This window comes from Harpia harpyja, chromosome 5 (assembly GCF_026419915.1).
Source record: "Harpia harpyja isolate bHarHar1 chromosome 5, bHarHar1 primary haplotype, whole genome shotgun sequence".
Lineage (NCBI taxonomy): Eukaryota > Metazoa > Chordata > Aves > Accipitriformes > Accipitridae > Harpia > Harpia harpyja.
Window position 1 is genome coordinate 41,391,459 of NC_068944.1, and position 25,303 is coordinate 41,416,761.

The window sequence follows — 25,303 nt, forward strand, 5'->3', positions numbered from 1 at the left end:
GCAAATCAATCACTAGCTTTAACAGAAGCAAGTGGCACCTTAGGGTTATAATACCACTCATTTACTACCTTAGTTTTGGAAATCCATTTCTTTTATAATGAAGATAAACATCTTGTTGTTCAAAGGGAGAATGCTTGCAGGAGTTAAATTCATTTGAATTATCTTTATCAAAGGGCAATAAAATACAAGCAATAACAAAATACACAAAACACTGAATGCAAAAAGATAGATCCTGATTTCCTTACTCAGGAAAAATTCCTTTCTTATTTCAGAGAGTGTCTGAAGCATAAGATGCTGAGGTGACATTCATACAGAGAAACTCCATTAGGAAAGGTTTTATTCCAGGGGCAATTTACAATCTGGGCTTTCCTTATCTGTACGTTTGGAATTTTCCTATATCAGAAGCCTGAGCATTCATTTAATTACTCAAACTAGCGCAAAGCAGCCAAACTCAAATCCCACTTGAAGCAGAATTGGAAGTAAAATTAATCTGTAATGCTCCCAATCCAAAAATTAATCAGCACAGATATCATTAATCTTCTTGTGTGCCTTCTTTCCTAACTGTTCCACATTATTCACCAGAACTGGGAAAAGTCCAAATGATGGAAATTATTTTTTAGGACTACAGATCTTCCAAAAATCATGTGCTAATAGCTCCTTTCTCCTTGAAGTAAGAGACTATAAGCATGCCTCTGCATAATTGCTAAGAGTATCTTATATGGAAAGAAGCAGGTACTTGGGTACTCAGGTCACAAACTAGGTAAGATACTGGTTCAAAACAACTCCTTTCTTGAGGAAGTTTAAGAACTAGGCAAGCAATTTAGCCTACCATGTGCTGATGTTTTTACATGCCTTTAATACAAAGCATTGCTTCTAAATAAATAGGCAGTCCCCTTATTTTTCTGAACGCTCTTTAAAGGCAGTGTTAAATTCAACATACTTCATTTTGTCTTGTTTGGAGATTACAAAACCACAGATAACATATCCAAAGAGACACCAGTACCTTTCTTTGTAAGCTTTGAGGAAAAAAAAAAAAAATCCAATAATGGCCAAATCTTCACATCCTGTAACTTCTGGCTTTTAGAATTCAACTTACTTCTGCTGTTACTTCAGATTCCTCTTCAACCTACATCAGAGAGATCAGAGAGGACAGATGAGATCTTTATGTCAGAACCACACCAAAGCCCCTGTTGTTCCTGTCTTCATTAACGCTTCCCAGGACCACACAACATTTTTACAAAATTTATAAGCAGTGTTATCAAAAGCTGCAGATGAAAAAAAAAGGTCTTTACCTATTGTGAGGATCTCGACTGATGCAGTGAAAGCCCTTTTTTTTCCCCAGTGCCAAACCTGGGGCCAGACTAATCTGAATAGACATAATCTGACCATTTGGGGTATTACACATTCCTTTTTATTACAAAATTGACCGACTTTTTCCACACACAAAGATGGTGACAGTTAACAATTTTTTCCACATAAATTTGTATCAAATACCGATAATTTTCAAGTTCCATAAGAAACAAAATCTTAGTAATAATCAAAGCAATATCTCATACAAATGAAATCAGATAAGACTCAGTCTTTTATTCCAAAACATTTTTCTACAAACTATGTGTAACTGATTATAGCCAACTTTACTGGACATGTAATTAGTGATTACTATGACAGTCTAATATATTAACTCTCCAAGAGAGGAAGATTTTACTGCTCCAAATTTCATTTTGAATTAAAAGTATTAGTCTATTACACGGATCATTTCACAGCTGGCTCTGATTTATGTTGGTTTTGATGCAGCAATTAATTCTGCTCAGAATTAAGAGAACAGAAAGATGTAGTCAGTCTTTTCTGTAGTCTCTGGTTACAGTGTTACTTGATTGAAGCAGTAAGGTTTAAATACATCTTTTTTTAGCAGTGAACTCCTAGAATCCTTCAAGGCCACGTGACTTAAAATAAAACCTCACTGTTTTTTTTTTTCCTAGCAAAGTAAAATGTATTGTTTACAGTCACAATATACATTTATGATTTAGTGACTGCAAATAAGCAGGTTCACATACTAATTGATTCCCCTCAGAGCTCTGTTAGTCAGGATAGCTACTTTGCACAGTACACCGAGATAAAAAAATCATAAGAAAAACAAGGAAGAGCATTTCAGATCCCCTTATTTTTATCAGTTACACTTGGAATTACAATCACATACTTTCCCATATTAACAGATCACGTATCTGAATCATTATCCTCAAAAATCAATGGGCACATCTTGAACACTGACTCAACTTTTTGGTTATGTTTTTCCCTTTCTGCCCCAATCTCAGAACTTTTGGATTGTGTGGCTTTTATAGCTGTATCACAGGCAGTTCTATGCACTGCTTTATACCTGCATATATAAAGAAATAATGTGACATTAAATTAACTTACACCTTGCACTGTTTTTAATGTGACATTTAAGAAAAATAGGAATTTTTCATTGGTTACTGATTTCACATTTGAACTTTAGATCAGTAACTCAAATACTGCGTGTGTACACAGTTATTAAAAAGCTTATGTATCTATACATATATTCTAATTATGGTCAGAGCAGTACCAAGGGGAGGTGTTCAAGCACTGATGCCTTATTTTTTCCCTTTTGGTGCTTCTAACACACCAAAAAGCTACAACAGTACTGCAGATTCCTCTGAGAGCATCAGAATCTTTACTCACACCTGGTCTCACACCTTCTAGGTCCTAGGAGCAGTTTTTGTTGGGGAGAAATACTACCAACAGTAGATGATAATCAATTTAGGAACCACTAAAGCAAATCTGACATGCCCATGTCTTTGCAACTGGATGGGATGCATCCCAGGGTGCTGGAAGTGAATTTGAGGAGGTACAGCTGTTATTAAGTAACTAGTGGTTGTAATGCTGTCCTCCAAAACGTAGCATCTCATATTGCTAGATGAGAGCACAATGATTGCATTTTCACCTCAAGTTTGTTAAAGCAGCTGCTTTTAACTTTTCAGATATGGGAGTATGCCTACACAATGTGTGATACGATACAGGAAGGCAAATATTGAAACAGTGTTTATGTCATTGCAGTAAATTAGTTTATTGGAACTGACTTCAACTGACTATCTTCCAGGGTTATATTGAAGTTATTACAGAATTGATTTAGATAATCCTGTTCAAGTAGCAGTCTTTATTTTAACCTCAAATTACTTTTTAAATCTCCCATGCAGGTATCTGTTTTAAAAACCTGAAAACACAGCATTATTTCTTCACTTTGTTAATTTGATTCATACTTTGTGTACATAAAAGTGATTTTTATAATTTTGTAAATCAGTTACACAATAAAAATGTGCAATGCTAACACAGCAGGCTAAATATGCTATGAAATTTTGAGTTTTTATCTCAACAGTAGTCTGGAAAGGTACTTGACAACAAAGATCTAAGGATAGAAGAAAAGTAAACACTGCATACTGGATGTCTGTTTCATTTATCTAATAGCTGTTATAGTGAACATGTAATACCTGAAAAATAGATATGCAAAGTTTTGAGATTGCTTTTTGCATTTTACCATCCTAAAGTAGTACTTCATTCCTGATACAATTTTGATGGAGACGTTTACAAGATGCAACTCACTCTAAAGTCACTGAATACCTCGCGCTCTGTGCATTCTGTTTAAAATGTTATTGACCTATGGTTGGACTTGATGATCTTAAGGGTCTTTTCCAACCTAAATTTTTATTCTAAGTATTCATGTATTTTATGTAGAAGGTTTCAAAAAGTCTGGGTTTCAACATTCTTGAAAGTGTGTTACAGCCTGCAGACCCAGATGTGTCCCGGTAATTTTTTGACCTACTACTGGCTGACAAGTTGCACGTGCCATTTGGTCTTCTAAAGGTCTAGGAAATAGCATGTACCTCCTGGAAGAGGTAGCAGACCAGTGCAAGCAAATGTGCTCCTGACAGCTTGCCAGTCAGAGGCATATACCTCCCAACAAGAATGTGTCTATATGATATCTGGTCATCCAGACATGTAGGAGTATGTGTGGTCTAGCGGGCTATCTGCTCATCAGGAGATGCGCACTCTCTCTCGGCGATTTGAAAAAGCATTTTATTCTTTTCAAGGGCACAGTGGGTCTATCAGTGCACATGTTCTCTTACTGTATTTTAGATCTTTTCTCTTTCCCAGTTTTGGGCACAGCCAGCAGCGCAGAGAACTGGAGTGGGGAGGCAGGGGCATGGCTAAAAAGGGATGCCTTTTATCACTGTCTTTAGGATGCTGAATGATGCGGCAGTGTTAAGTACTACAGATTTGGCATATATTAAAATTACTTTTTTTTTTAATTACCACTACTGAAATTTAAGTTTAGACAGAAGATAATGCCATTTGTATATCATCTTGCATGTTTGTAATGACAAAGTTATATTTTTCCTTCTAAACAAATCATGAATTATCATGGGCAGATCATTCAGCACCACATTCATCAAGGCTATAATCATGGATACAGAAAATACCATGAAGGTACACGTTACTGTAATGTTAATTATGATCCTACAAAAGCACTGAACACTCACCTTTGCAGGTAGTGCATATCCTCCAGAAAAAAGGGAGCCAACCACTAAACGGGCTGAATTCCCTGCTGAAACCTCACATGGGCCACAGTAACCAGAAACTGCTAATACCTGACCTCCATTCAAATGGCTTTGCTTCAGCAACACTATTTAATTTCAGAACTTCACTTCATCTCTTTATCCCTATGCTTTATCTAGCATTACAGTGACTCTTTTCATATCCTATATCATGGCTCAGTAATTTAATGGCAAGTAAATTCCTTACATTTCTCTTCCACAGCCTTCATCACTAATTGCTGACTGATACTTTCTAGACCTCACTGAGGAGATGTTTACATTTTTCCTTCAACACCATCACCAAGGAAAGGCAGTGAGATAGGCTATAGCTGCTGGAAAAGGCACTCCAGGTCTGTTTAAAACATGCTCTCAGGTCTGCCAAAGTGCTCCAGCTGGTATCTCCAAAAAGTTAATGCACCTAATTCTGAATACAGTTGGAGTGCCTGTAGGCTATTCAGTGGCTAAAACCAGCTCTAAGGTGCACAGCTAAAACTGCACTGGTTTGCCTCTTAACTCTGTATTTCTCCTTTTCCTGAAGCCAAGGCTGAAAATATATTTTATTTTTGAATTTTCAGAAGTTTGCTGAAATTTATATTCAGTAAGAGAAAAAGATTTATGTTACCTGGAGGTAACATATTCCCCCACCACCCTCTCAAATATGAGAACTATATTCTGTAATATGAAACAAACATGTGATTGTAAAAGTTATGCTTTGGGTAAACAATCAGTATAATCTCAGTATCAGCACTCCCCAAAAAACTGTCATATAATAGGCCTTAATAATTCTATTTATTATGATGCCAGTTAGAGTCATATAAACAAAAGCCCAGTATAAATGCAGAACATGTACATTCTTACCTGTTATCAAATATACATTACTCTATAGATTCCAGACCACACAAATCACCTCAACTCAAGGCATTTATAAATATTTAATAAAATAAATAAATACAATGTTGATAAGAGCACCTACCGAAGAGCTAAGAGGAGGGAGAACTAACATTCCTCACTGCAACTTCCTTCCACTTGAACTAGAACTTAAACTATGCAGAATGTGCATGGTGGCTAGGAGAGTGGCTTATGATTAGTTTGCACAATCCAGTGTACTTAATTATACATTGACTGTATCATTTACAAATATTACCATATTGCTAATCACATAACATACACTGGAGAGACAAAAGGTGACTTTCCCACCAAATTCTGTGCTACGAATACCTACTACAATATTTAATTCCACAAGTAAGGAAATGTGGGCAGAAACTGCTGGTTACAGGCTAAGTTCACAACATCAAAATTTCAGCAACTTCTCTACTCAGGGAAAATTAATAATAGTGTATCCCATTGGAAGGTATTGGGTATCTTTAAAATAGTTAAGTGATTTGTTTTCTTTTAATTACTTCCTGCCAATATCCATAATTCTCTGTAAGTGTTCAAAACTAACTTAAAATCCAATATAAAATTGCTATTGTTTTTATAGCATTAACAAAGAAAGATTAATGACATATTTCAGTAATCTAGTAATAACTGGCTTTTTTCATTGTTTGAGCTGTAATGTAATCCTCAGTGGATCTTAGATGTAGGTTAAAAAGGTATTTAATGCCTGTTTTTCAGTTGCCAAGGTCAAACATCACCTAGCATGTATAGAGAAAGAGGAAACATCTGTTGGGATAATTTATTTGACTAACACAGAGAGTAGGATTAAAATTCACTAATTTCTTTGGTCTGATACTGAATTTCAATTAAACAATACAGGTATTTGTTCAGTTTGACAAAATTTCCTCGCTTTACTTGTGGGCACATTTATGCATATCCCTAATTACTGGATCTGGCAAGGGAATACTGTGATTTGTCATTATTTCATATCTGCATATACTCTGAGAATGAATATTTCTGTATTTTGAGATATATTTTTCCCCCAAAAAACATTTTAAAGAATTCACAAACCTTTAAGTAATTCCCAAGACTCTTTGGTTTCCATGGAATTCCACTAGTAACAAGATTAGAATACATCTCAAGATCAGTGATTACACATGAAATTGTCATGTGCAGCAACGTTCAGGTTCCAAGATAAGAGCTCTGCTTACAAGTTTTTTGAAAATATTAAATGCATGTCATCTGATTCTAACCTTAATGTGAATCAGAGTAAAATCTTCTAGACTAATAGTAAAAAAAAAAAAAAAAAAAAATCACTCAAATTGTTTAATTTGCAAATGTAAATTAATACAAATATAGATATTTTATTCAAATCAGGTATGAAAGAAGCAATCTTTGCCTTTCTAGGGTCAAAAGGGATTTTAACAGGGACAGGATTGTACTCCAGCTTCTTAACACTGGGAAAATTCTTGTCAAGCAAAGAAGCTCAACAATGCGACAGTTTTTAACATAGTAGAGTAGAATCAGAATGCTTTATTTCAAAGGTGGTAGCGGAATTTCTTACACTGAAGAAAATAAATTTCTGGGAGGTGCTGTACACATATGTTTCATCATCCTTTATTAGAACTAAGGAGAACGGTAAATGAAGAGTGTAGTTTTATTCAGCCTGGCCCAAAAGACAGAATGCTAATAAAGATGAAATGCAAGCTGACAGAACACTGAGCATGTGGACGAACTCATTTTACAATGGAATTAAAAGAAAAAAATGCATGTTCGTATGGCATAAGTATTAGCCTGTACCCCTCTAAATTTCACAAGCCTGGATTATGCACTGGAAGATAACCATGTAGTAGTAATATTTTGTGATAACTACTGCATTGATCCTGCAGTTCTTGTTTTTAAACTTCTCCACTGCTATGTGCCTTCTGCAGCAGGAAAAAAATTCAAGAATGGGCACATATATGACAAGTTCAGATTCTTTTTAGGCTGGAATATATCCATTGTCATATGAAAAACAAAGATGATACTTTGGAAGAGAGCAGCTCTGTGATTTGTAATTCTTCTTCCCTTCTCAAAGGAAAGGCAGCGATTTTTAATCAGAACAAATAATCAGTAGGGACAAAACTAATGGAATGGAAAGTGGTAAGTTGTCAAGAATAAAATAGTATTAAATGTTGCTCTGTTAAATTTTCAAACACACTAATAAATTCTGATTTGAATGTAGAATAAAATGTTACATATAGTAATTTAGTTACAAAAGAATACCTATGTCAGTTGAATTTATTTATTCATTTTATCTACAGCATTGCATAAATTATGGGTTTTTTTGTTGGCCAGTACAGCTGATAAATAATAAAACAGTTAGGTTAAAAGTAGCGTTAAAAATCTGGAAGGAGTGGTATTAGGTCCCAAATACTGAACTAAATTATTACTACAGGTAAAAGTGGAAAAACTATAGGTCCCAAACTGCAAATCCCTATGACCAGATTTTATTTCCACAAACAGTTGCATTAGAGTTCACAAGGCTGCTTATGCGAGTAAGGAATACATATGCTAAACTCTGAATTGTTTAAATTCATCTAATGTCTAAGTGTCTGTAAGGCACACACATCAGATTGTCCTTCTTGATTATCTTTATGGTCTTGAGCTGATGCTACAGGAAAATGCTAATCAAGTATATAACACACTGGAACACGTCTATCAGAAGTAAGCTGTAATGATGAAAAGTAATTGTTTCTCCTTCTGCATATTACTGTGTGCACGGGATCAACCTTCACCAATGTTGTTGACAGTAACTATACTTCCAAGAATTAACTTTGATATTATTTTACCTTTGTGGAAGATTACAATCAAATGCATATGACAGAAACTAGTAACACTGGAGTAAAGTTATTACTATTAGCTAGTCTACTGATTTATAACCAGAAACTGAAATCTAACATGGTTAAAAAAACCTGAAACTGATTTCAGATTAAATTCTACCTTCATGTACTCATTTTCTAACTGATTCAGTAAGAGCTGTACAAGCAATAACCAACAGAACTAAGAGGAAGATGTCTGAGGAACATACCTGAGTTTTCATCTGACTTATTTTTTTCCAGGATTCTTGGCAGAGGTTTTCTTTTAACTGTGTGCATCTCAGACAAAACTAAAAAATTTGTTTTTTCTTTCACAGAGTGACTGTAGTGAAAGGGAAGAATAGGATGAGGTGTTTCAAAGTCAGCTGCAGAAAACAAAGAAAAAAGGATTAATTCAATACAAGTCAAACCATATCTATTTTAATATTCAGTATGATTGATCACAGGTTCCAACATAACTTGTTAAAGAAAACAGTGTAATAAGCCTTAGGGTAAAATGCCTCAAATTTGATAATTGAGAATGGAGTACTTTGTATGAAATTATGGAAAGTGCTGCAAACACTGATGAAGGTGAATATTAAAGCAGGTATTCCCATATAGGTAGAGTTATTTGAAAGGGAGTAAATTCAATTACATAGCACCTCCTTATATCAGTAGTTATTCAGAAGACAGAATATTACTTTCAGAACCATTGCCATTCACATATGGCTTCCAAACACTGAGCAGACTGCAACTTTTCTTGGGGCTGGGGTTGAGGCTGACGGGCTGAGTGCTTTTCACTTTATGTCTTCAAAAATAACTGATCTTCATGAGATTTCATGAATTAATAATTTGAGATAGTATGGCTATAAAGAACATGCTTTCTCCCCCAAGTTAGGTATCACAGTTTATCTTCTGAAAGCAACAGTGTAACTGCCACCCATTTTATTTTATAAATACGGTCATTCAAACCATTTTGAGTAATTTGAAGTCAAATGTCTGTTTCCAAATCCTGCTGTTAAGTCATTCAAGTTTTAATCTGCAGTCAACTCTACAACTCTACAACAACCCCACCCCACCATTTTTTAAAAAACTCAAAGTTTATTTCAGGTTTTGCTTGAGTTTTGAAACTAATTTGTTTTCCTATTTCAAGAACATGTTGCCTTTTCTTTTAGGTTTAAGGCTTTTTTTCTCCAAGACATTTTTTTTCCCTTTTCAAGTTTAAAACTTTTACTTCTGCTAGACATGTATCTTGCGTAGGCCTTTAAAAAGACTGGCAATTTACACAGATCAAATAAGTATCAACAAATAGATTTTAAAAGTCTGTTGTATTTCATGCATATTTATTCTAGAATGCCCAACACTTTTTATTTTTTTAATATAGAAAGTAATGATGAGTATTTAAAAACATTCAAAATGTACTAGCTACTCCTTTCCATAATTCTGGGAGATTGGGATGGGAGATAAAAAACACCACGCAAACTAGTGCTAAAATTAAATTTTATATTGGAAAAGTTCAATTTCTACTCCTGTGTTTTGGTCTCACCACCAGTACAAGTCTCATTCTTACTATATTTACTGTTAGCTGCTATTTTATTGTTTCTATAACATTGCAAATAAGCATGAAGTAATTGATTAGTTTGCTTACAAAAATGTAGATAGGCTGCATGTTCATTTGTCATTCTTTCTTTGGTTTTTTTCCTGGCAACTTTGGAGGCTTTCCAATTCATTAGGAACTGTCTTTCCATGTCTTTAATTTCTTTCCCATCAAGGGATTCTGTCAAAGAGAAGAGAACATTTTTTGCAACACCCGAAGTTAACTAGAAGGCTGTACAAAGCTGTATGTAATGTGTTCTATATTTGCTCTCTTCAAACCTTTTTTGCTCTTCTTTGTCTTGTGGTAAGAAGATACCCTGAACAGCTTGATACTCATATTCAAGCTGCAAGAGTGAGTTGACACATCTTAATTACAAAAGAAAGTATCTATTATTCTTATAACTTTCAAGGGAAATATATATATTTCACATTCAGTTAACATGCAACACCTTATAGAAATTTCTGAAGAAAAGCTATGATCTCACACAAGATATATATAGATGCAGAAATTCAGGTTAAGAGAGAGAAACTGCATGTCTTAGCAGTCAAGGAAACCCACTGATCATGAAGACAGACAGACAGATTTGGCTCTTTAAGGTTAACTTAACTCACTTAGGTGCCATAAAGCTTATGCTCCATATTTCCTTGGTTGCATCTGCATTTTTGAGTAAGACCAAATGAAATACCTCATTTGGCCACAAACTTAGGTTGCATTAGAACTGTCCTAAGGCACTGTTATTTTCATTGTGCAGATAGGCTTTTTCTTTTTCTTAATGGCCAGTATTTTGTACACTCAGAAAAAAGAAAAGCAATTTCTGCAATTACAACTTTTAAGATAATTGCCACCTTCATCCAAAAAAGTAAAAAATTAGCAGGTATTTTTTACTTGTTTCTACAGTATGAATACTTACATATAGAAGACTAAGTTGCTTTCTTTTATGCTGAAATTATCTCAAAATAATAATGTAAACTGCATCATAGTAAGATTAACATTAACAAATACATTCATAACAGAAGTGTAAACTGCTTTTAAGGACAGATGTTATGTAATAAATTCAAACACAGTAAAGTATAAACTGTACAACTGTAACTGTACAACTAAAACACCTAAGCAACTACTACTGGCTGATAGGGGAGTAGAATAAACTTATCTTTGAAAATCAGTTTCACAACATTTGGAATATGAACACAAAAAAAGTCTTATTGTCTTACAACAATCTCACCAATCATCTATTATAAAATGAATGATGGCTACTACTAATAGCAAAAGCTAAGCAACACAGTTTGTGCAGTTGATTACATAAGCAGTTTTAGCTACATTACCTGTACATAAATTAAAAATTAATCATTTGACGTAAATATCTATGGCAGTAATTGTGTTTACATACACAGTGCAATTTAAGAATGATTAATGTATTGATTATCTTCTAAAACAGTGAGGGTTATGGGTGGGTTTTGGGGCTGGCTATTGGTTTTATTTTTTACCTAAAGTTTGTGTCTGTACTACAATCCTGTCCCTGTACTTTGGTTTGTGGCAGATGGGGTTTCCTGTAAGATCCATTCTGCGTAGCTTTGTCCATTTGTTTAATACAACTTCCAAATCCTGCAATTGATACAAGAACAGAACATTGTCATTATTTTTCCCACTCCAGAGTAAAATTCAATAATAATGCAATTTGTTCAGTGAGGCCCAAATCCTGTACACAGAAATAACTTTAATGAGACTATTCATGTATTAATATGCACATTAAGAATGTGCATTTTCAAATAGAGTGGTGTGTCGCATTCCCTGAATATATCATAATTGCACAGAATAAATGGTGATGCAGTTGGAAAACTGCATTTTTAAGGATACAGTAATGCCAGCTATGGAAAATTACCAGTACAATCCCACTTATAAGCACCTAAAGCTGAGGAGTTCCCAGCCAAAAAATTTGTATATGTAATGTCTGTTAATGCATCCCCATGGTCTCACAGAACCCTTAGAGTATTGGTGTCCAATTAGATTTTGAAAAATTTGTGGAACTATAAATACTTCACAGAGAAAGAACAGACTAAAAAAAGCTAAAACTCGTGCAAACCACAGTAGACTTCCTCTCTCTTTATATATATGTAAAACTGTATTTTACTGGAGAAACAGTAATCACCCCCTACATAACTGTGGGTGGTCAGTTATAGTATTGGCCCAAATAGTGAAATTTTTGAAATATACCTTTCTCCATCTGAGTTTCTGTCTGGTTACCCAAGGGCAGTATGACCTAGATAAAACTTCTTCTGTCTTTTAAATACAATAAATTAAAGTTAAAAGGATGCAAACCTTAGCAGATTGGTCCTTTCTACTCAGATACCCTACTTTCTGAAATACTTTATTTTCAAAATTTCACTTAACTGTCATTCTTGATAGGTTTCCTTATATGTGTGAAAAGCTTAAGAAGGGATTAAAAACAATCTGTATGAATACAAGAGGAGAGAGAACTTATGTTCTACAGTTGTAATAATTTGGAAAAAATCTACTAATCATGATGAGACAGATTCTAAACTGTAAAGTCTGTAGAATTTTGTAGCTTGATGCCAATAATGAAGTATCTAGCAATGCAGATATCTTTTAGCTCCTTCAAATTTAGAAAATCACCTGGGTAACACAAGCAGGGAGAATTCTGGTTTTGCAGGCTCTACTCCCTTGGTAGAAAATCCTCCTGGGAATACTCTATGGGTTATATAATACAAGCTTAGAAAAATCACATGGAAGAGGAAGTGGCAGCAGAGCCTCACACCTCCAAACCATACAATTTTTCATCTATCATCTATTGTTATCCAGTGATGATAACATCTTTTTAGAAAAATAGAGAGCAAAAGCCTGGTTCTGTGAGGAGCAAGACTGATAAAAAAAAGCAAGAAACTCTGAGGACCAGTCCACATGAAGAAATGTTGATAAATCTCATAATGTTTCACAGTAAAGCTTTATCAGCATGTATCAGAATAGCAATATGATAACCCCCACAGTTCAGGTGCTAACACTTAATCACAAACACAACAATTTAGGGGAAAAATATTTTGGGCTAGGCTTATTAAAAAAGAAATAGCATGTAGCAAGTGTATTTATTTATCTATTCTTACCTGAGCATTCAGGCATTGTGACTGAAATCTGTAATGTGTTCTAGATTTCACTAGAAAGAATTTTTTCAAGTATAGTTTTGCAACACAAAACTGTCTATTACTGAAATAAAATGTATACAGTTTAACTTTGATGAATGTATACAAAGAGTCCTGTAGATTTTTGTTAGCTGTTACTTACTTGATAAATGACCCAGAACATGCTTACTCCAGTGTATGTTTATCTAAGAGCACACTAATCTCGTGCTGAAATATGATTACCCTTTCGATACGCTCTAGTTGTTCATTGCCTTCCTGTCTCTAATAAAGTGCTTTCACTTCCCAGCCTTTCAATAAGCTGTACTAAAGGGACCAGACACTCTTCTGGGCAGTCTCCGTTTGATAAATGATCATGTCATGCTATCACTTTGAGGTCTGCTACAAAATACTGATGAGCAAATTATATTCCATCGGGGTGGGGGAAAGGGGGAAGGGCAAGTGCCTTAGTAGGCAGCTGTAGTCCTGGCAATAACATTCTTACCAATTAACGATGGCCATTTAAGAATTGGTATTTGACCAGTATGCTCCAGTTTTTATCGGAAACATCTAGTCCAACTGTCCTAACTACATCTACAGACAGCAATTTGTCACCATTTTGATTACCTGTCATAATCTATTTGAGAAAATCTATAATTTTTCTCTTGTTTCTGACTCAATTCTGAAGCGAATGAATTAATCTTTTGTGATATCCTCTTGTCATAATCAATACTGGGCAGAGGTTGAATAAATTAAAGACTTAGGAAATACAGATTTTTATAGGTATTTCTAGCTATATTTTCTCTATATATCCAAATACTCACACAAGTCATAATCTTCCCAAACCTAATGTAATTAATTAATAAATAATATTCTGGCTTTTTGTAAACAGGAATAGTTGTGGTTTTTTTTTTAAATAGGAATAGTGCTTTTAAAAAATTCCCTTAGTATTCCAACCTAAATACACTGCAGCCTAGAAGTCCTTGTGAACCTGACTAAAGTAAACCAGAAGCTCGATAGGATAAATAAATGAAGAAGCAAGCAACAGAAAACAAAGAAAAGCCAATTCTATTAAAATCAATTATATTCTTGATAACTGACCTAAGACATGCTTTTTACATATGGTAGCTAGTCATAGTAAGCTATTTTGCATGAACTGAGAACAATGACTTAAATTTTGTTCTGTCTACTGTTCAGACTGCATTATATAAACTTCAGTCATGTGAAACAAGGTCATATGCCTTGATGTCTGTTAATTGTTAGCAATGCCCTGAATTAGCCAGAACCTTAAGTGCTTGAATTTACTAGCTGTAATTTTCAATTCTACTGAAATCAACGTGGCATTGTTGAAAAGCAAGGGAGTATGGGTTTTCATAGTAATGTGAAAAAACGGAGATAAATGTTTAGATATAAAATAATTATACAAAAGTGAGAAAAGTCTACATGAGAAGATTGTATTTCATGCATTTCTTATGCCTTTCACATTTCCCTCTTTTGCAAAATTCCATATTATACTTGCAACCATCTACCTCTGCTACACAGATCACTGCTGTTGACCAGCCCTGCTCAGACATGGATGGCTCCTCTACAGCTTCTCTTCCCACTGGGTGAAGCAGAGCTGGGTACAGAGCTCTCTGACACTTCTCTGTCACCACCACTGTCTGTGATCAATGCCAGACGTTGCTGGGGATGTTCTTGATGGCAGTGATGGGGAAGCAGGAATGGCAAAACAGGGGACAGACCTTCTGGCATGAAAAAGAGGTATGCATCTGAGTTTTGAAAACAGAGAGGCAAGAGGGAGGAGAATGGAGGCAGCTTGTATGGGAATGAAAGAGCCTTTGCTGAAGTTCAGTGGTTCAGCCAGCAGAACCAGTTAAGTATATGTAGTACAATTGTATACCCCCTAAAATCCTTTCAGCTATCACAGTTGTAGAATAATGTAAGTCATGGAATCATGAAATTCAGGGCTGCAAAAAAATTGAAACATACTCAAAACTTCCCTCAGCTATTTTTTTTTTTTACAGTTACTGGATATGTAAGATTGTTCTCCTGCTAGATGTTCACTGTAAGATAAACCCTCTTAAATAGAGCTAAAACTGACTTTTTTTTTTTATACTTTGCATGGCCTACTGCTTTTTCAACAGTTTGGGTTTTTTTATTATTTAAATAAGAATTTATATTAGTGATAAGTAAAGCCTACTAAAATGTAATCTCTAAAACACAGTAATTGTAGCTGGAAAGTTGGATATCCAGCTGCATTACACTATATGTTAGACACATTTGATACGGTCATTAATTTTACAGGTCTGCAAAGATATGAATAGAAATACCCTATCTGCTCCATATTTTCAAAACTTGGAGATTGTTTAGAAAACACACAGGACAGTCACTTTCAAAACTTACTAGAGCTTGATCCAAGTGTAACTGACAGCAGCAGCAGCTAACTCAAATGCTAACCACATGATTTTTCAAAAGCTGTGACCATGTAACATGGAAATCTAATTGTCTAATTGATTTGGGTAAATATTAACTCTGGTCTTCCTGATGATGAAATAATGAAATTTAATAATGATTAAATAATATATACACAGTTACTGAATAATGCACTCTTTTTGTCCTCTCCTTATTCTCTTTCAGAAGATACTATGTTTTCCTCTGAGACAGTAAAAAATGATGTCTCTGAACTGGCATCCTCATTCTTAAAAATAATTGGTTCTTTGGCTAAGACAATCTTCTTTTAAGATCATCACAACTGAAGTTTTTTGTATTTATAAGAAAGAAAAAAGACAATTAAAAAAATCACTGTAATATGTTTTATTTAGAAAATGAGTCCTTTTCAAAAGGGAATCTTTGGAGAGACTACCTATTTAAAAAAGCTTACTGTTATTTTGATGTAGCCAACACATTCAATATGGTTTTAATTACCCAGCAAAGGCCTACATGAGTTGTATTTTGATATGAATTCAATCAAAACTGCTGGCCAGAAACACAGCTTGAAATACAATACATTAATAATCCTCTAGTAAAAAAGAAATGCATCATTCAACATTTTTTAATATTAAAATGTAAAAAATTAAGAGTTCAAATAAAGTATACAAATAAAGTATATTGACCACCTAGATAATTGACACAAAATACAGGAATCTCCTCATTAGTAAACAGAACTGCCTAATTTAATGTAAAAGATATGAAGTGTTCTAAAAAGTAATAAGAATAGTTATTTTAATAATTACTAACGAATGAAAGTTAACTTTTCTAAGGAAATAGAATGTACATGCAAACCAGTAATGAAACAGTTTATTTTAATCAAGGCTTTGTCTTGGTGATTTGGGCTATGATTTAAGCCAATTCATTTTAGTATTTATTAATAAAAATATAAATTTAAAAAAACCCAGAACACTAATGCCTATGGTTTATATTAAATGAAAACAGTGTTTATTAAGTCATTTATAAAGTTTGTTTCATGCCTCCACCATGCAATTATGGTGTCAGCATACTGTTCAACATAAATTTGATATTCAGTTACTAGCATGACAGTAAAATTATATTTTTAACTACTCTTTATGTCAAGAAGTAGAAGACATTGTAACTTATAAAATAATGAGAAGTGTCAAGGCCAATACTCCTGTTCCTTTTTGAGAAGATAAGCTGGGAATTTTTAGTCTAGAACATTCTGTTTGAACTACATTCACTACTGCAAATGGAGGAGCAAAAATACTTTCATTTCATTTGTTTTAGTGGCTACTGTGCAAGTTAGAGCTCTTGCTTATGAAAACGTATCTTTCCTTAGCAGAAATTTATGAAAGAAATTAAATGTATTCTTTCATGACAAATACTTCTTACGCTACTCCAGAAACAATAGTCAAAAAGTCATTTTGATATTAGAAGGGCTGCAAAATCAGCTAGATGATCTGATATCCAAGAAGTGGCTTTTATGTATGTTAAAATAGAGAATTAAAAACTGTAATATGGTAAAATTTTGCACGTTAGGTAACAAACAATGGCCACATCATCTTTGCAAATTAAGCCACTGATAGTCATTCAGATGGCCAAAACATACACACTAACTCTACATTTTGGCTATAATATAATTATAGTTATAACTTCCATGCATTTACTGCTCAGTTGATAGATAGATGCATGCACAATTGCCACTTCATGTAGGATTAAAGGACATTTGGACATCCTAGATAAACAGTTCTCCATTTTTAATCTCAACAAGATTTTTGGATGAGAAAAGACAGCATGCTTGAAAAGTCAGAGGTTCAGTAAATGTAGAAGTAAAGTCTATTTTTACTCATCTATTTAGTGATAAAGATGAATTTGACTAATTTCTTATCACCCATACTAAATGGAACAAATATTTATTTTAATACCTTCATATGTTGAAGTTGATTGTCAGCTGCTCTAAGATATGAAAGATTTTCCAAAACTGCCAGTTCTTCTAATTCATCAATGTTGTTATTGCTGATATTCAACACAGACAAAGATTTCTGGAGGAAGAAAAGCAGAAAAAAGAAAATTATTTTCTTCATGCCATGCCATGAGTCAAGTTGTAAATTCTTACAGAAAATTCTCTTAAAGGAAGAACAAGCATATGAAGCAGAAACATGCAAATACAACTACCACATACCACATTGTTTTATGTTGGCTTTCCATCTTGTCCTAAAATGCTGCTTATTCTGGTTTTGAAGTCAAACCAAAGTAAGATTATTTCTCAATTATTTCAGGAACTCTTAGTAAATGCAGAATTTTTGTTTTTCCCTAAGCATGTTCAAACGCTTTACAGAGTTCTGCAAATGCTACTAACTCTACATTTGAAGTATGAAACAGACGCAGAAATTGACTGCCTTTTCCAAGGTTACATCTGAACTGCATAGAGCTGAAATCCATATCTGATACACACGTAGTCCCATTTAACAGCTAGGCTATGGTTTTTTCTTTCAGGCTTGATCCTACAAACCTCTCTGTATACATATCTCTATTCCTTGCCCCTTCTTTGGAACACTAGTGAGTCACTTAATGCACTTTACCTTTTGTAACAGACAATAGTTAGAGAGATCTTTACATTCTGGATAAAAAGTAAATGGTTTTCAGGTGTTTATCTCAGGAAATACTTAATGTAGTTTCATATAAAAGGAACAAGAAGCTTATATCTCTAGAAGATGAAAAAGGACACCTAATCCAGTGAGTTTAGAATTATACCAGATATGGGACTTCCATTAGTTAGAAAATGTCTATTTCAGCAGTGTATACAGGAAATGTAACCCCCTTCTAAAATCTGACCAAGATCTACATTGTAGGCAGAAATTACCAGTATCATCCTGATACACACAGTGCATAAACTTAATCTCCTCAGTCAAAAGATTCATGATATTGTCATCATCAAAACATTTGCTTGTGGTACACAGAGAGCTATATAGTCCCATGTTTTTGGCTCTTTCATCTCTCATGGCATTAAGACCCAGAAACAGATAAAAGAAGGTTAAGTAAGAAGTGATGTCTTAAAGAGGGACCAAACGCTTTGCACTCGAAGGATAAAAATAGGATGTTTTTACATGTAGCTTCCACAAAGATGTTACATGGTCAAGAATGCAAAGTGTTTCTTACAAAACCAAACCAAACCCACACCAAAAGACCTTAAATAAAAGCCACGAAGAACAAAATGCTAGTGACTCTAGGCCAGGATGCTGAAAAATACTGAAGTTTATGAGTTATCATCCTGGGAAGATTATAGCTATATAAACTCCCTCTACTTTCGTCATTTCCCCAATATAGAAGGAACAAAGTAAAAGTGCTTTCACAAGAATGGCTCATTTCTATTAATGGAAAATGGCCATACATGTCTTAGATTATTTAATCTCAAACCAGAAAGAATTAGAGCTAGGTCAAATGTTTATGATATACACGTGAACAAAAGAACTCACTTTGCAGCAAGTTCTTCATCTTCACAAAAAAAGCTCATCAAGCCCTGATTACACTTTGGGAGATAGAGCAAGATGAGGTTTTTGTATAGAACTACATCCATTAGTAAATAAAGTATTTTTTTTTTAACCGCTTCAACAATACATTTGGTGTTTACTGAGCAATTAACATGTTGAAAGAAAACTTCAAAAGCTGACTTTCCTGAAATCTTGACATACCACAACATAGAAAAATTGCAGACCTAAAACTGAATGCTTTTGATTGTGTTGCTTTTAATATCCAGGAAAAAAAAGCTGTTCGTACCTTTTTTTCGGCCATTGCATTCTCTAGAGAAATACAAAAGGCATTAAATAAACTAATTTAACAATCAAGTCAGAGAAATACCAACAAACTAATTCACTACAAACTAAGCAGACTAAGATAACTAACAGTGATAAATTCCTACCCCTTTTTTACTTTATTCACATTTTGTTGGTATAGGGCATCCACATATTTCCTTACTTCCTCTCTCTTTTTATTCTCATTTCCATCTTTCATAGAAAAATAAATGAAGAAGTAGAATCTGCTGGACTCCTTGCTTATGTGAGAACTGGAATGGGAGTCCCTTGGTAGAATTTGAAAAAATGCCACCAATTGACAGAAAAGGAAAACAGAGTGATCAAGTCCTAATCACTTATTTTAAAAATACTGATCTAGTGATTAATGGCTCATTGAAATTCTCAGAATGTACTTACTGCCAGGGACCTAAGAGATCTTGGATCAAAGAGAAGCTTTTCACCAAGAGGGAGATGTTGATTTTCAATATGTAGCTCCCTTATTTGTTCTATTTTATCCAAACCCTCTACTACAGTGATGCAGTTGCCCCCCAGATACCTGCAGAATAGAACACAAAATAGATTTAATATACTTTGAAAGTAAAAGCAAACACTAGGCCTCAATATATTAAAAAAAATATTTTTTTTAAGCATTGTTGAATAATACCTGGAAATTATAATAGAAAAAGTAAATAACCTAGCACATGAGTAGAGCATACAGCTAACAGATCCAAGATTTTTTTAGCGGTTTTATATATTGCTATTATTCTTATCATTATTAATTATTATTATTAAATGGCTGAAAAATAATTAAAATACAAATAAATATGTTAAGATGGTATGTCATTACTTATATCATAGAACACTTAATCAAAAAAATAATATGCAATTACTTTTATTTGAAAAACATAATTTAAGAGCTGAAAGGACCTTAATGGCTACATAATTTTTAAATTTCTTAGTGTAATAATTATTCTTTCACTAGTAAAATAAATACATTCTTTTCAACTTACAGTTTTTCAAGGTTTTTCAGTGATGAGAGATTTTCTATACATGAAATACAATTGTTCTGAAGGTAAAGGTGCGTTATATTTGAAGCAAAGTCCAAGTTCTGGATTTGACTGATTTGGTTATCATATAAATATAGCACTCTAAGATTTTTACACAAAGAGAGGTCACCCTGAAATGAAAAATAACAAATTAATGCTGCATAGAGTTCACTCACTGCCTGCTTCTGGAAGGTGTTGATTGTTTTTATATTTAAGCTCTGCTGCATGATTTATACATTTTCACCTTTAATAAACACTTTTAACAACTATTTTTCTTAGAAAAACTGAGTTAGTGTCAGTAATCATCAGATTTAAGACTGAAATCTGTCATTAATATTCTGCTGTACAGAAGCTGAGGACTACACCCATCATCAGCAGGTACTTCACATCCTGTGTGACTTCATTGCCTTACCCACCTTCATCAGGTGGATTTCAGAAAAGCACAATTGTTGCTTGTGTAGTTGTCTCCATCAAACCTCAGTGGTGTAATGGAAACCAGTTCTTGGCAAAGGAATACTTATTTATATAAAAACTAGCACTTTAGTGTATTTTAATACACTTCCGAGTCTTGAGATTCCACTCAAATGTCAAGTTTCTTTGAATGTATTCTTCTTAAATAACTAAAAGGGCACATGTTCTTATGAGGGTTTTTGTAAAACTTCTCTATGGCGTCTGATGAACCAGTCCCAATCAAATGGACTGATCAAATTAGTACCTTGCTATGGCTGTGCACATTCCTAGGAGTGGGCTGAATAAACCCATTTGCTTGCATGAATCTGTTCACATAAAACAAACTATTTAATCTTCTTGACTGAAATCACACTTTTAAAGCAGAAATCCACCATACACAACAATTCAGTTGTTCAGGGTTCAGGAATTTCAAAATGTGCTCAGTATCTTGAGGGGATATGAATTAACTCAGGACTACTGAAACCTGCATAAATTTCCTATTATTAAACTCAAAGAAAGGAGGACTGGGTTAAGTTTGCAGGTTTAGTCTTTGAAAATGAAAAGGTCATGGATTATTTTTTAAATGAACAAGCCCCTGGGAGCAATTTCAAAAAAACCCGTAGATTTTAACCTGACTAATTTGAAAAAGCCACTACACCAGTCCAAATTTGTTAACCTCACTTGGCTTATATCCTGTTCCTGAACTCCCCTTTCCTTTCTCAGACTTCCTCTGAAATCTAAGGAATAAATCACAGATAGATTGAAAAGATTGTGCTGCGAGTTAACAACTCTTTGTAAAATTCCCAAGACTAGAAAAAATATGGCATTAACGAGAATAAAATAAGTGTTACACTTAATAGTATGTAATATCATTACTACTTCCCTTAAAAAAAAATAAAATCTGATCTGCAAAATTACTAGTTCCTTACATCTTCTTCTATTCCATGGTTCGCATTTTTAGAAAGGTAAACATCAATAAATACAAGTCCTTAAATAAAAAACCAAACTGTTGCTGAAAATATGAACTTTGGTTTTTAACCTCAGACGTAAAGTCTCCAAGAACACTATAGCTAGATTTCAATAGGGCTAGAGCGCTGTTGTCAAAAGTCCTACACCTACTGATTCAATGGCAACGGCCTGGCTATATTCTATAGGAAAAGCGTCAGGTCTAAACGATTAATTTGAAATATTCTCTTTCTCAAGTGGCTGAAGTGGTAAGCAGGTGGAGTTATCACTTCCATTCTGGTGACTTCCTGAAAGCTCCTTTACAATGTAGCAACTGTATGAAATAATAAAAATAGCAAATTGTTTTGATTTTTTTTTAGAGCTGCAGATTTCTATAATAGTTCTGTGAAATACAGCAAAAAGTACTTCACTTTAACACTTCAGTTCATCTCTCATGTAATTGCTTACATGGATTTTCTATTTTAATTAATTAATGGCAAAGATATTTAGTGTACTGATAACATCCTTCTTGTCTGCTACACATGATATATATTTACAGTTTCAGGTAAGTAAAATACTTCAACAAGATTTTTACCACATAAAGAAAAAAGTGTCAGCTCAGTAATAAGAAACCCTGCAGACTGTTGGAGTTACAGTCACCTGCTTTGATGTTTTATATGAAAAGTTACAGCTGAAAGATTATTTTCACATTTCAAATGCCATGCATTTAAAATCCATTTAAACACTTCTACGTACAAGCAGTGTTCCACACAATAACAGCAGTGAATGCTGAAGTATGTTTTCAAACATGTATTATTAAGGCTTAACTGCAAGTCAATATAAATGTTAAAACATAATATAGCTGTTATAAAATAGAAAATTGGCTTTGCTCGTTTGTCTTCCCAACTATAAAACAACACATCATAACAGTAACTACAAAACATTTGAATAGCCAGGTTAAATGAAATAAAGAAAAATAAATCTTACTATTGCATCTATATTTTTATCTGATAAATTCAGATGAGTTATTTTTCGCAGATAATGTCCAAAGTCCTCTTCATTGCGATTCTTGTGACTGACACTTTTAGCAATTAGGTCCATTGTTAGTTGAACCATAATTCTGTAATAGGCCAAACCGCTCTATTGCTTCTTTTAATAGCGTATTGCACGTGCTCTTGTAAGTAGTTTTATAAAATGCCTTAAAAACAAAAAGAAAAATGTTATATTACTTGTACCCCAGGTCTTCAACAAAGCTTACATGTGTACTTCAAATGTGATGTTTCCCCACCAGTTCCACTTTTGCTTACAGTGACACATTTATGTATGGTCTTTGCTGCTTATAAAAACCTACCCCTTTCTTGCTGTCATTTTTTCAAACTTTTAGTGTATTAAATAACATTTAAAATAGACTGTTATATTTGATTTGTTGTTTCAGTGTGCTTAAGAAGGTTGTACACTAGTCTTCATCTTTTTCATACAGAAATATGAGCACAATGGTCCACAGCAGAAGTAATTCTCACACCTAAATAACTAATTAATGGCAGCTTATAACCTAATTATTAGATAGAAAATACATCACACTCTATAGCAGGCTTTACAGGCTGTGAGAAGTGGTATAAAGCTACAGTACTCTTTATACATCTGCACAGCCCTTTTGTCATGCACACAACTGCATGTGCATTTGTTATGCACAGTGAAAAACTGAGTTTTTCACACTGAGGCATACTGTAAAGTCTCTCACAACAATACCAACTTCCTTTTTTTAAACTATGGCCATTGTTCCAAGTGTACTTATAAATCAGGGAATGGGGGGAAGGGAAGAAGGCAAGACACATATTTCAGACTGGATGTGTAAATGGTCTGGGGCTAAAAATACCCTAATGAATATAACTTAACAACTCAGAATAAAAAAGTTGCTTTTTTAGCCAGTACATAATACATTATGTATTTTAGCCAATACATAATACCGCCACATCAGTGTATCAAAACAACTGAGGAGACAGCAAAAAGCATCCCAATCCTAAAACTCATGCAGCCACATAAACCAAGGCACGGAGAATCCTCCTTTCCAGTATCACATTTATGAGAAACTGAGGAAAAGCAAAGACTGAAACTGTGAAGACAAAAGAAACTTCCTTATGTATAAGCAAGGCTGAAGCTCAGTAGTTCCCCCTTATCCATGTAGGTTTTGGTTTTTGTCTTTTTTTTAAAGGTGGGGGAAGAAAGAGAGCTGAAAGGACATTGGGTTTTTTTTACTGAGAAGTGTGCTTCTTTCTTGCTTTTTAGATACAAACACCTTTCGGAGCCCGCCCTTAGACCTTCTTCCAAACCAAGCAGTAACAGCAGAGGAAAAGCCGGGCTGCCGGCGCGGGTGCTTCGCGTGAGGCAGGTCTCCCTCGATCCCCCACCTCCTAGGGCCGCGTGATTTCACACCGTCGTCCCCGTCCCCGTCCCCGTCCCCGTCCCCCACAGCAGAAAGCTTGGACGACGACAGGGACCAACCGCCACCCAGCACAACCCGTGGGAAGGCTGCTTTGATGTCCCTGCCCGCAAGCCAAGACGGACAGGTAGGGGGCAGGATCCGCTCCCAACGTCCATCCCAGAAGGGAACCACCCCACGGCCTACCCCTGCCCCTACCCCGACCCCGACCCCGACCCCGACCCCGACCCCAACCCCAACCCCAACCCCAACCCCGCTCTCCCTCTCACCTCCCGGCGGCGGCAGAGGGACGGCGGGCAGGGAGGAGGCGCGAGCGCCCCCCGCCGCCCCTGGTTGCCACGGCAACCACACGCCAACAGCCCAGGAGGCAGAGCGCTCCCGCCGCCGGCTGCGGCGCGCGCCCTTCCCACCCAATCGGCCTCGAGGACAGAGCGCGGGCGGGGAAGGCGGGGGCTGCGCCTGCGCACCCGCGGGCCGCGAGCGGCCTGGCGTGGGGCGAGCACAGGCGGGCAGGGTTCTTCCGCGCCGTCCGGTCACTAGCTCTGGGCGGCAGCCTGAGGCGACTTGTGGGCCTCGCTGGTGGCCACTCCTCCCCTGGCTAGACCCCTTATGTGCCCACGAGGGTGAGCTGGGGTGGGGGGCTGGGTGTTGCTTTTTAGCCTGCAGTATGGGCCTAGCTACACCTCTGAGGAAAGAGTGTTGCTAAGCCACAGGTCAGGGCCACCAGAGGCAACCGGCACAAACTGAAACACAAGAGGTTCCCTCTGAAGGTCAGGAGATGCTTTTTCACTGTGAGGGTGACCGAGCACTGGCACAGGTTGCCTGGGGAGGCTGCGGAGTCTCCATCCCTGGAGATACTCAAAAGCCATCTGGACATGGTCCTGGGCAACCAGCTCTAGGTGGCCCTTTGTGAGTGGGTACGTTGGACCGGATGACCTCCAGAGGTCCCTTCCCACCTCAACCATTCTGTGTTTCTATCAATTAAGCATATGAATAACTCACTGAAGTCAATATAACTACGTGTTGTGTGCTTGCTGTGTTGGAACATAAAAAGTGCATCAGCTGGTCAGTGACAAAATATATTGCTTCTAATGAAAAGAAGATTAGGACTTTATTTCTCTTATAGGAAAAATGA

General features: G+C 35.4%; 1 protein-coding gene across 2 annotated transcripts; it reads right to left on the minus strand.

Annotated features, from left to right (window-relative positions):
• Positions 1-836: 836 nt before the first annotated feature.
• PPP1R42 (protein phosphatase 1 regulatory subunit 42) lies at positions 837-24,350 on the minus strand. 2 transcript variants are annotated; one of them, XM_052788561.1, is made up of 9 exons: positions 24,025-24,350; positions 22,716-22,926; positions 20,298-20,464; positions 19,705-19,843; positions 17,422-17,538; positions 11,402-11,519; positions 9,969-10,097; positions 8,554-8,706; positions 837-1,126 (listed from the first exon to the last, which is right to left on the minus strand). In XM_052788561.1, exons 2-9 carry the CDS (start codon positions 22,842-22,844, stop codon positions 1,122-1,124), a joined length of 957 nt encoding a protein of 318 aa, XP_052644521.1. In that variant the 5' UTR covers positions 22,845-22,926; positions 24,025-24,350; the 3' UTR covers positions 837-1,121. The 2 variants fall into 2 exon arrangements, with proteins under 2 accessions (XP_052644521.1, XP_052644522.1); XM_052788562.1 differs by lacking the exon at positions 24,025-24,350 and having other exon boundaries at positions 22,716-23,053.
• Between the last annotated feature and the right edge of the window lie 953 nt (positions 24,351-25,303).

Bases quoted from the DNA above. Each gene is read 5' to 3' on its own strand.
- PPP1R42 (XM_052788561.1), bottom strand. From the start codon at position 22,844: ATGGTTCAACTAACAATGGACCTAATTGCTAAAAGTGTCAGTCACAAG. The intron at 10,098-11,401 runs GTAAAAAATAAA...TCTCTTTGACAG, and splicing joins AGTACAGACACAAACTTTAG to AATCCCTTGATGGGAAAGAA. The intron at 8,707-9,968 runs GTAAGCAAACTA...TGTTTTCTGCAG, and splicing joins TGCAGCCTATCTACATTTTT to CTGACTTTGAAACACCTCAT.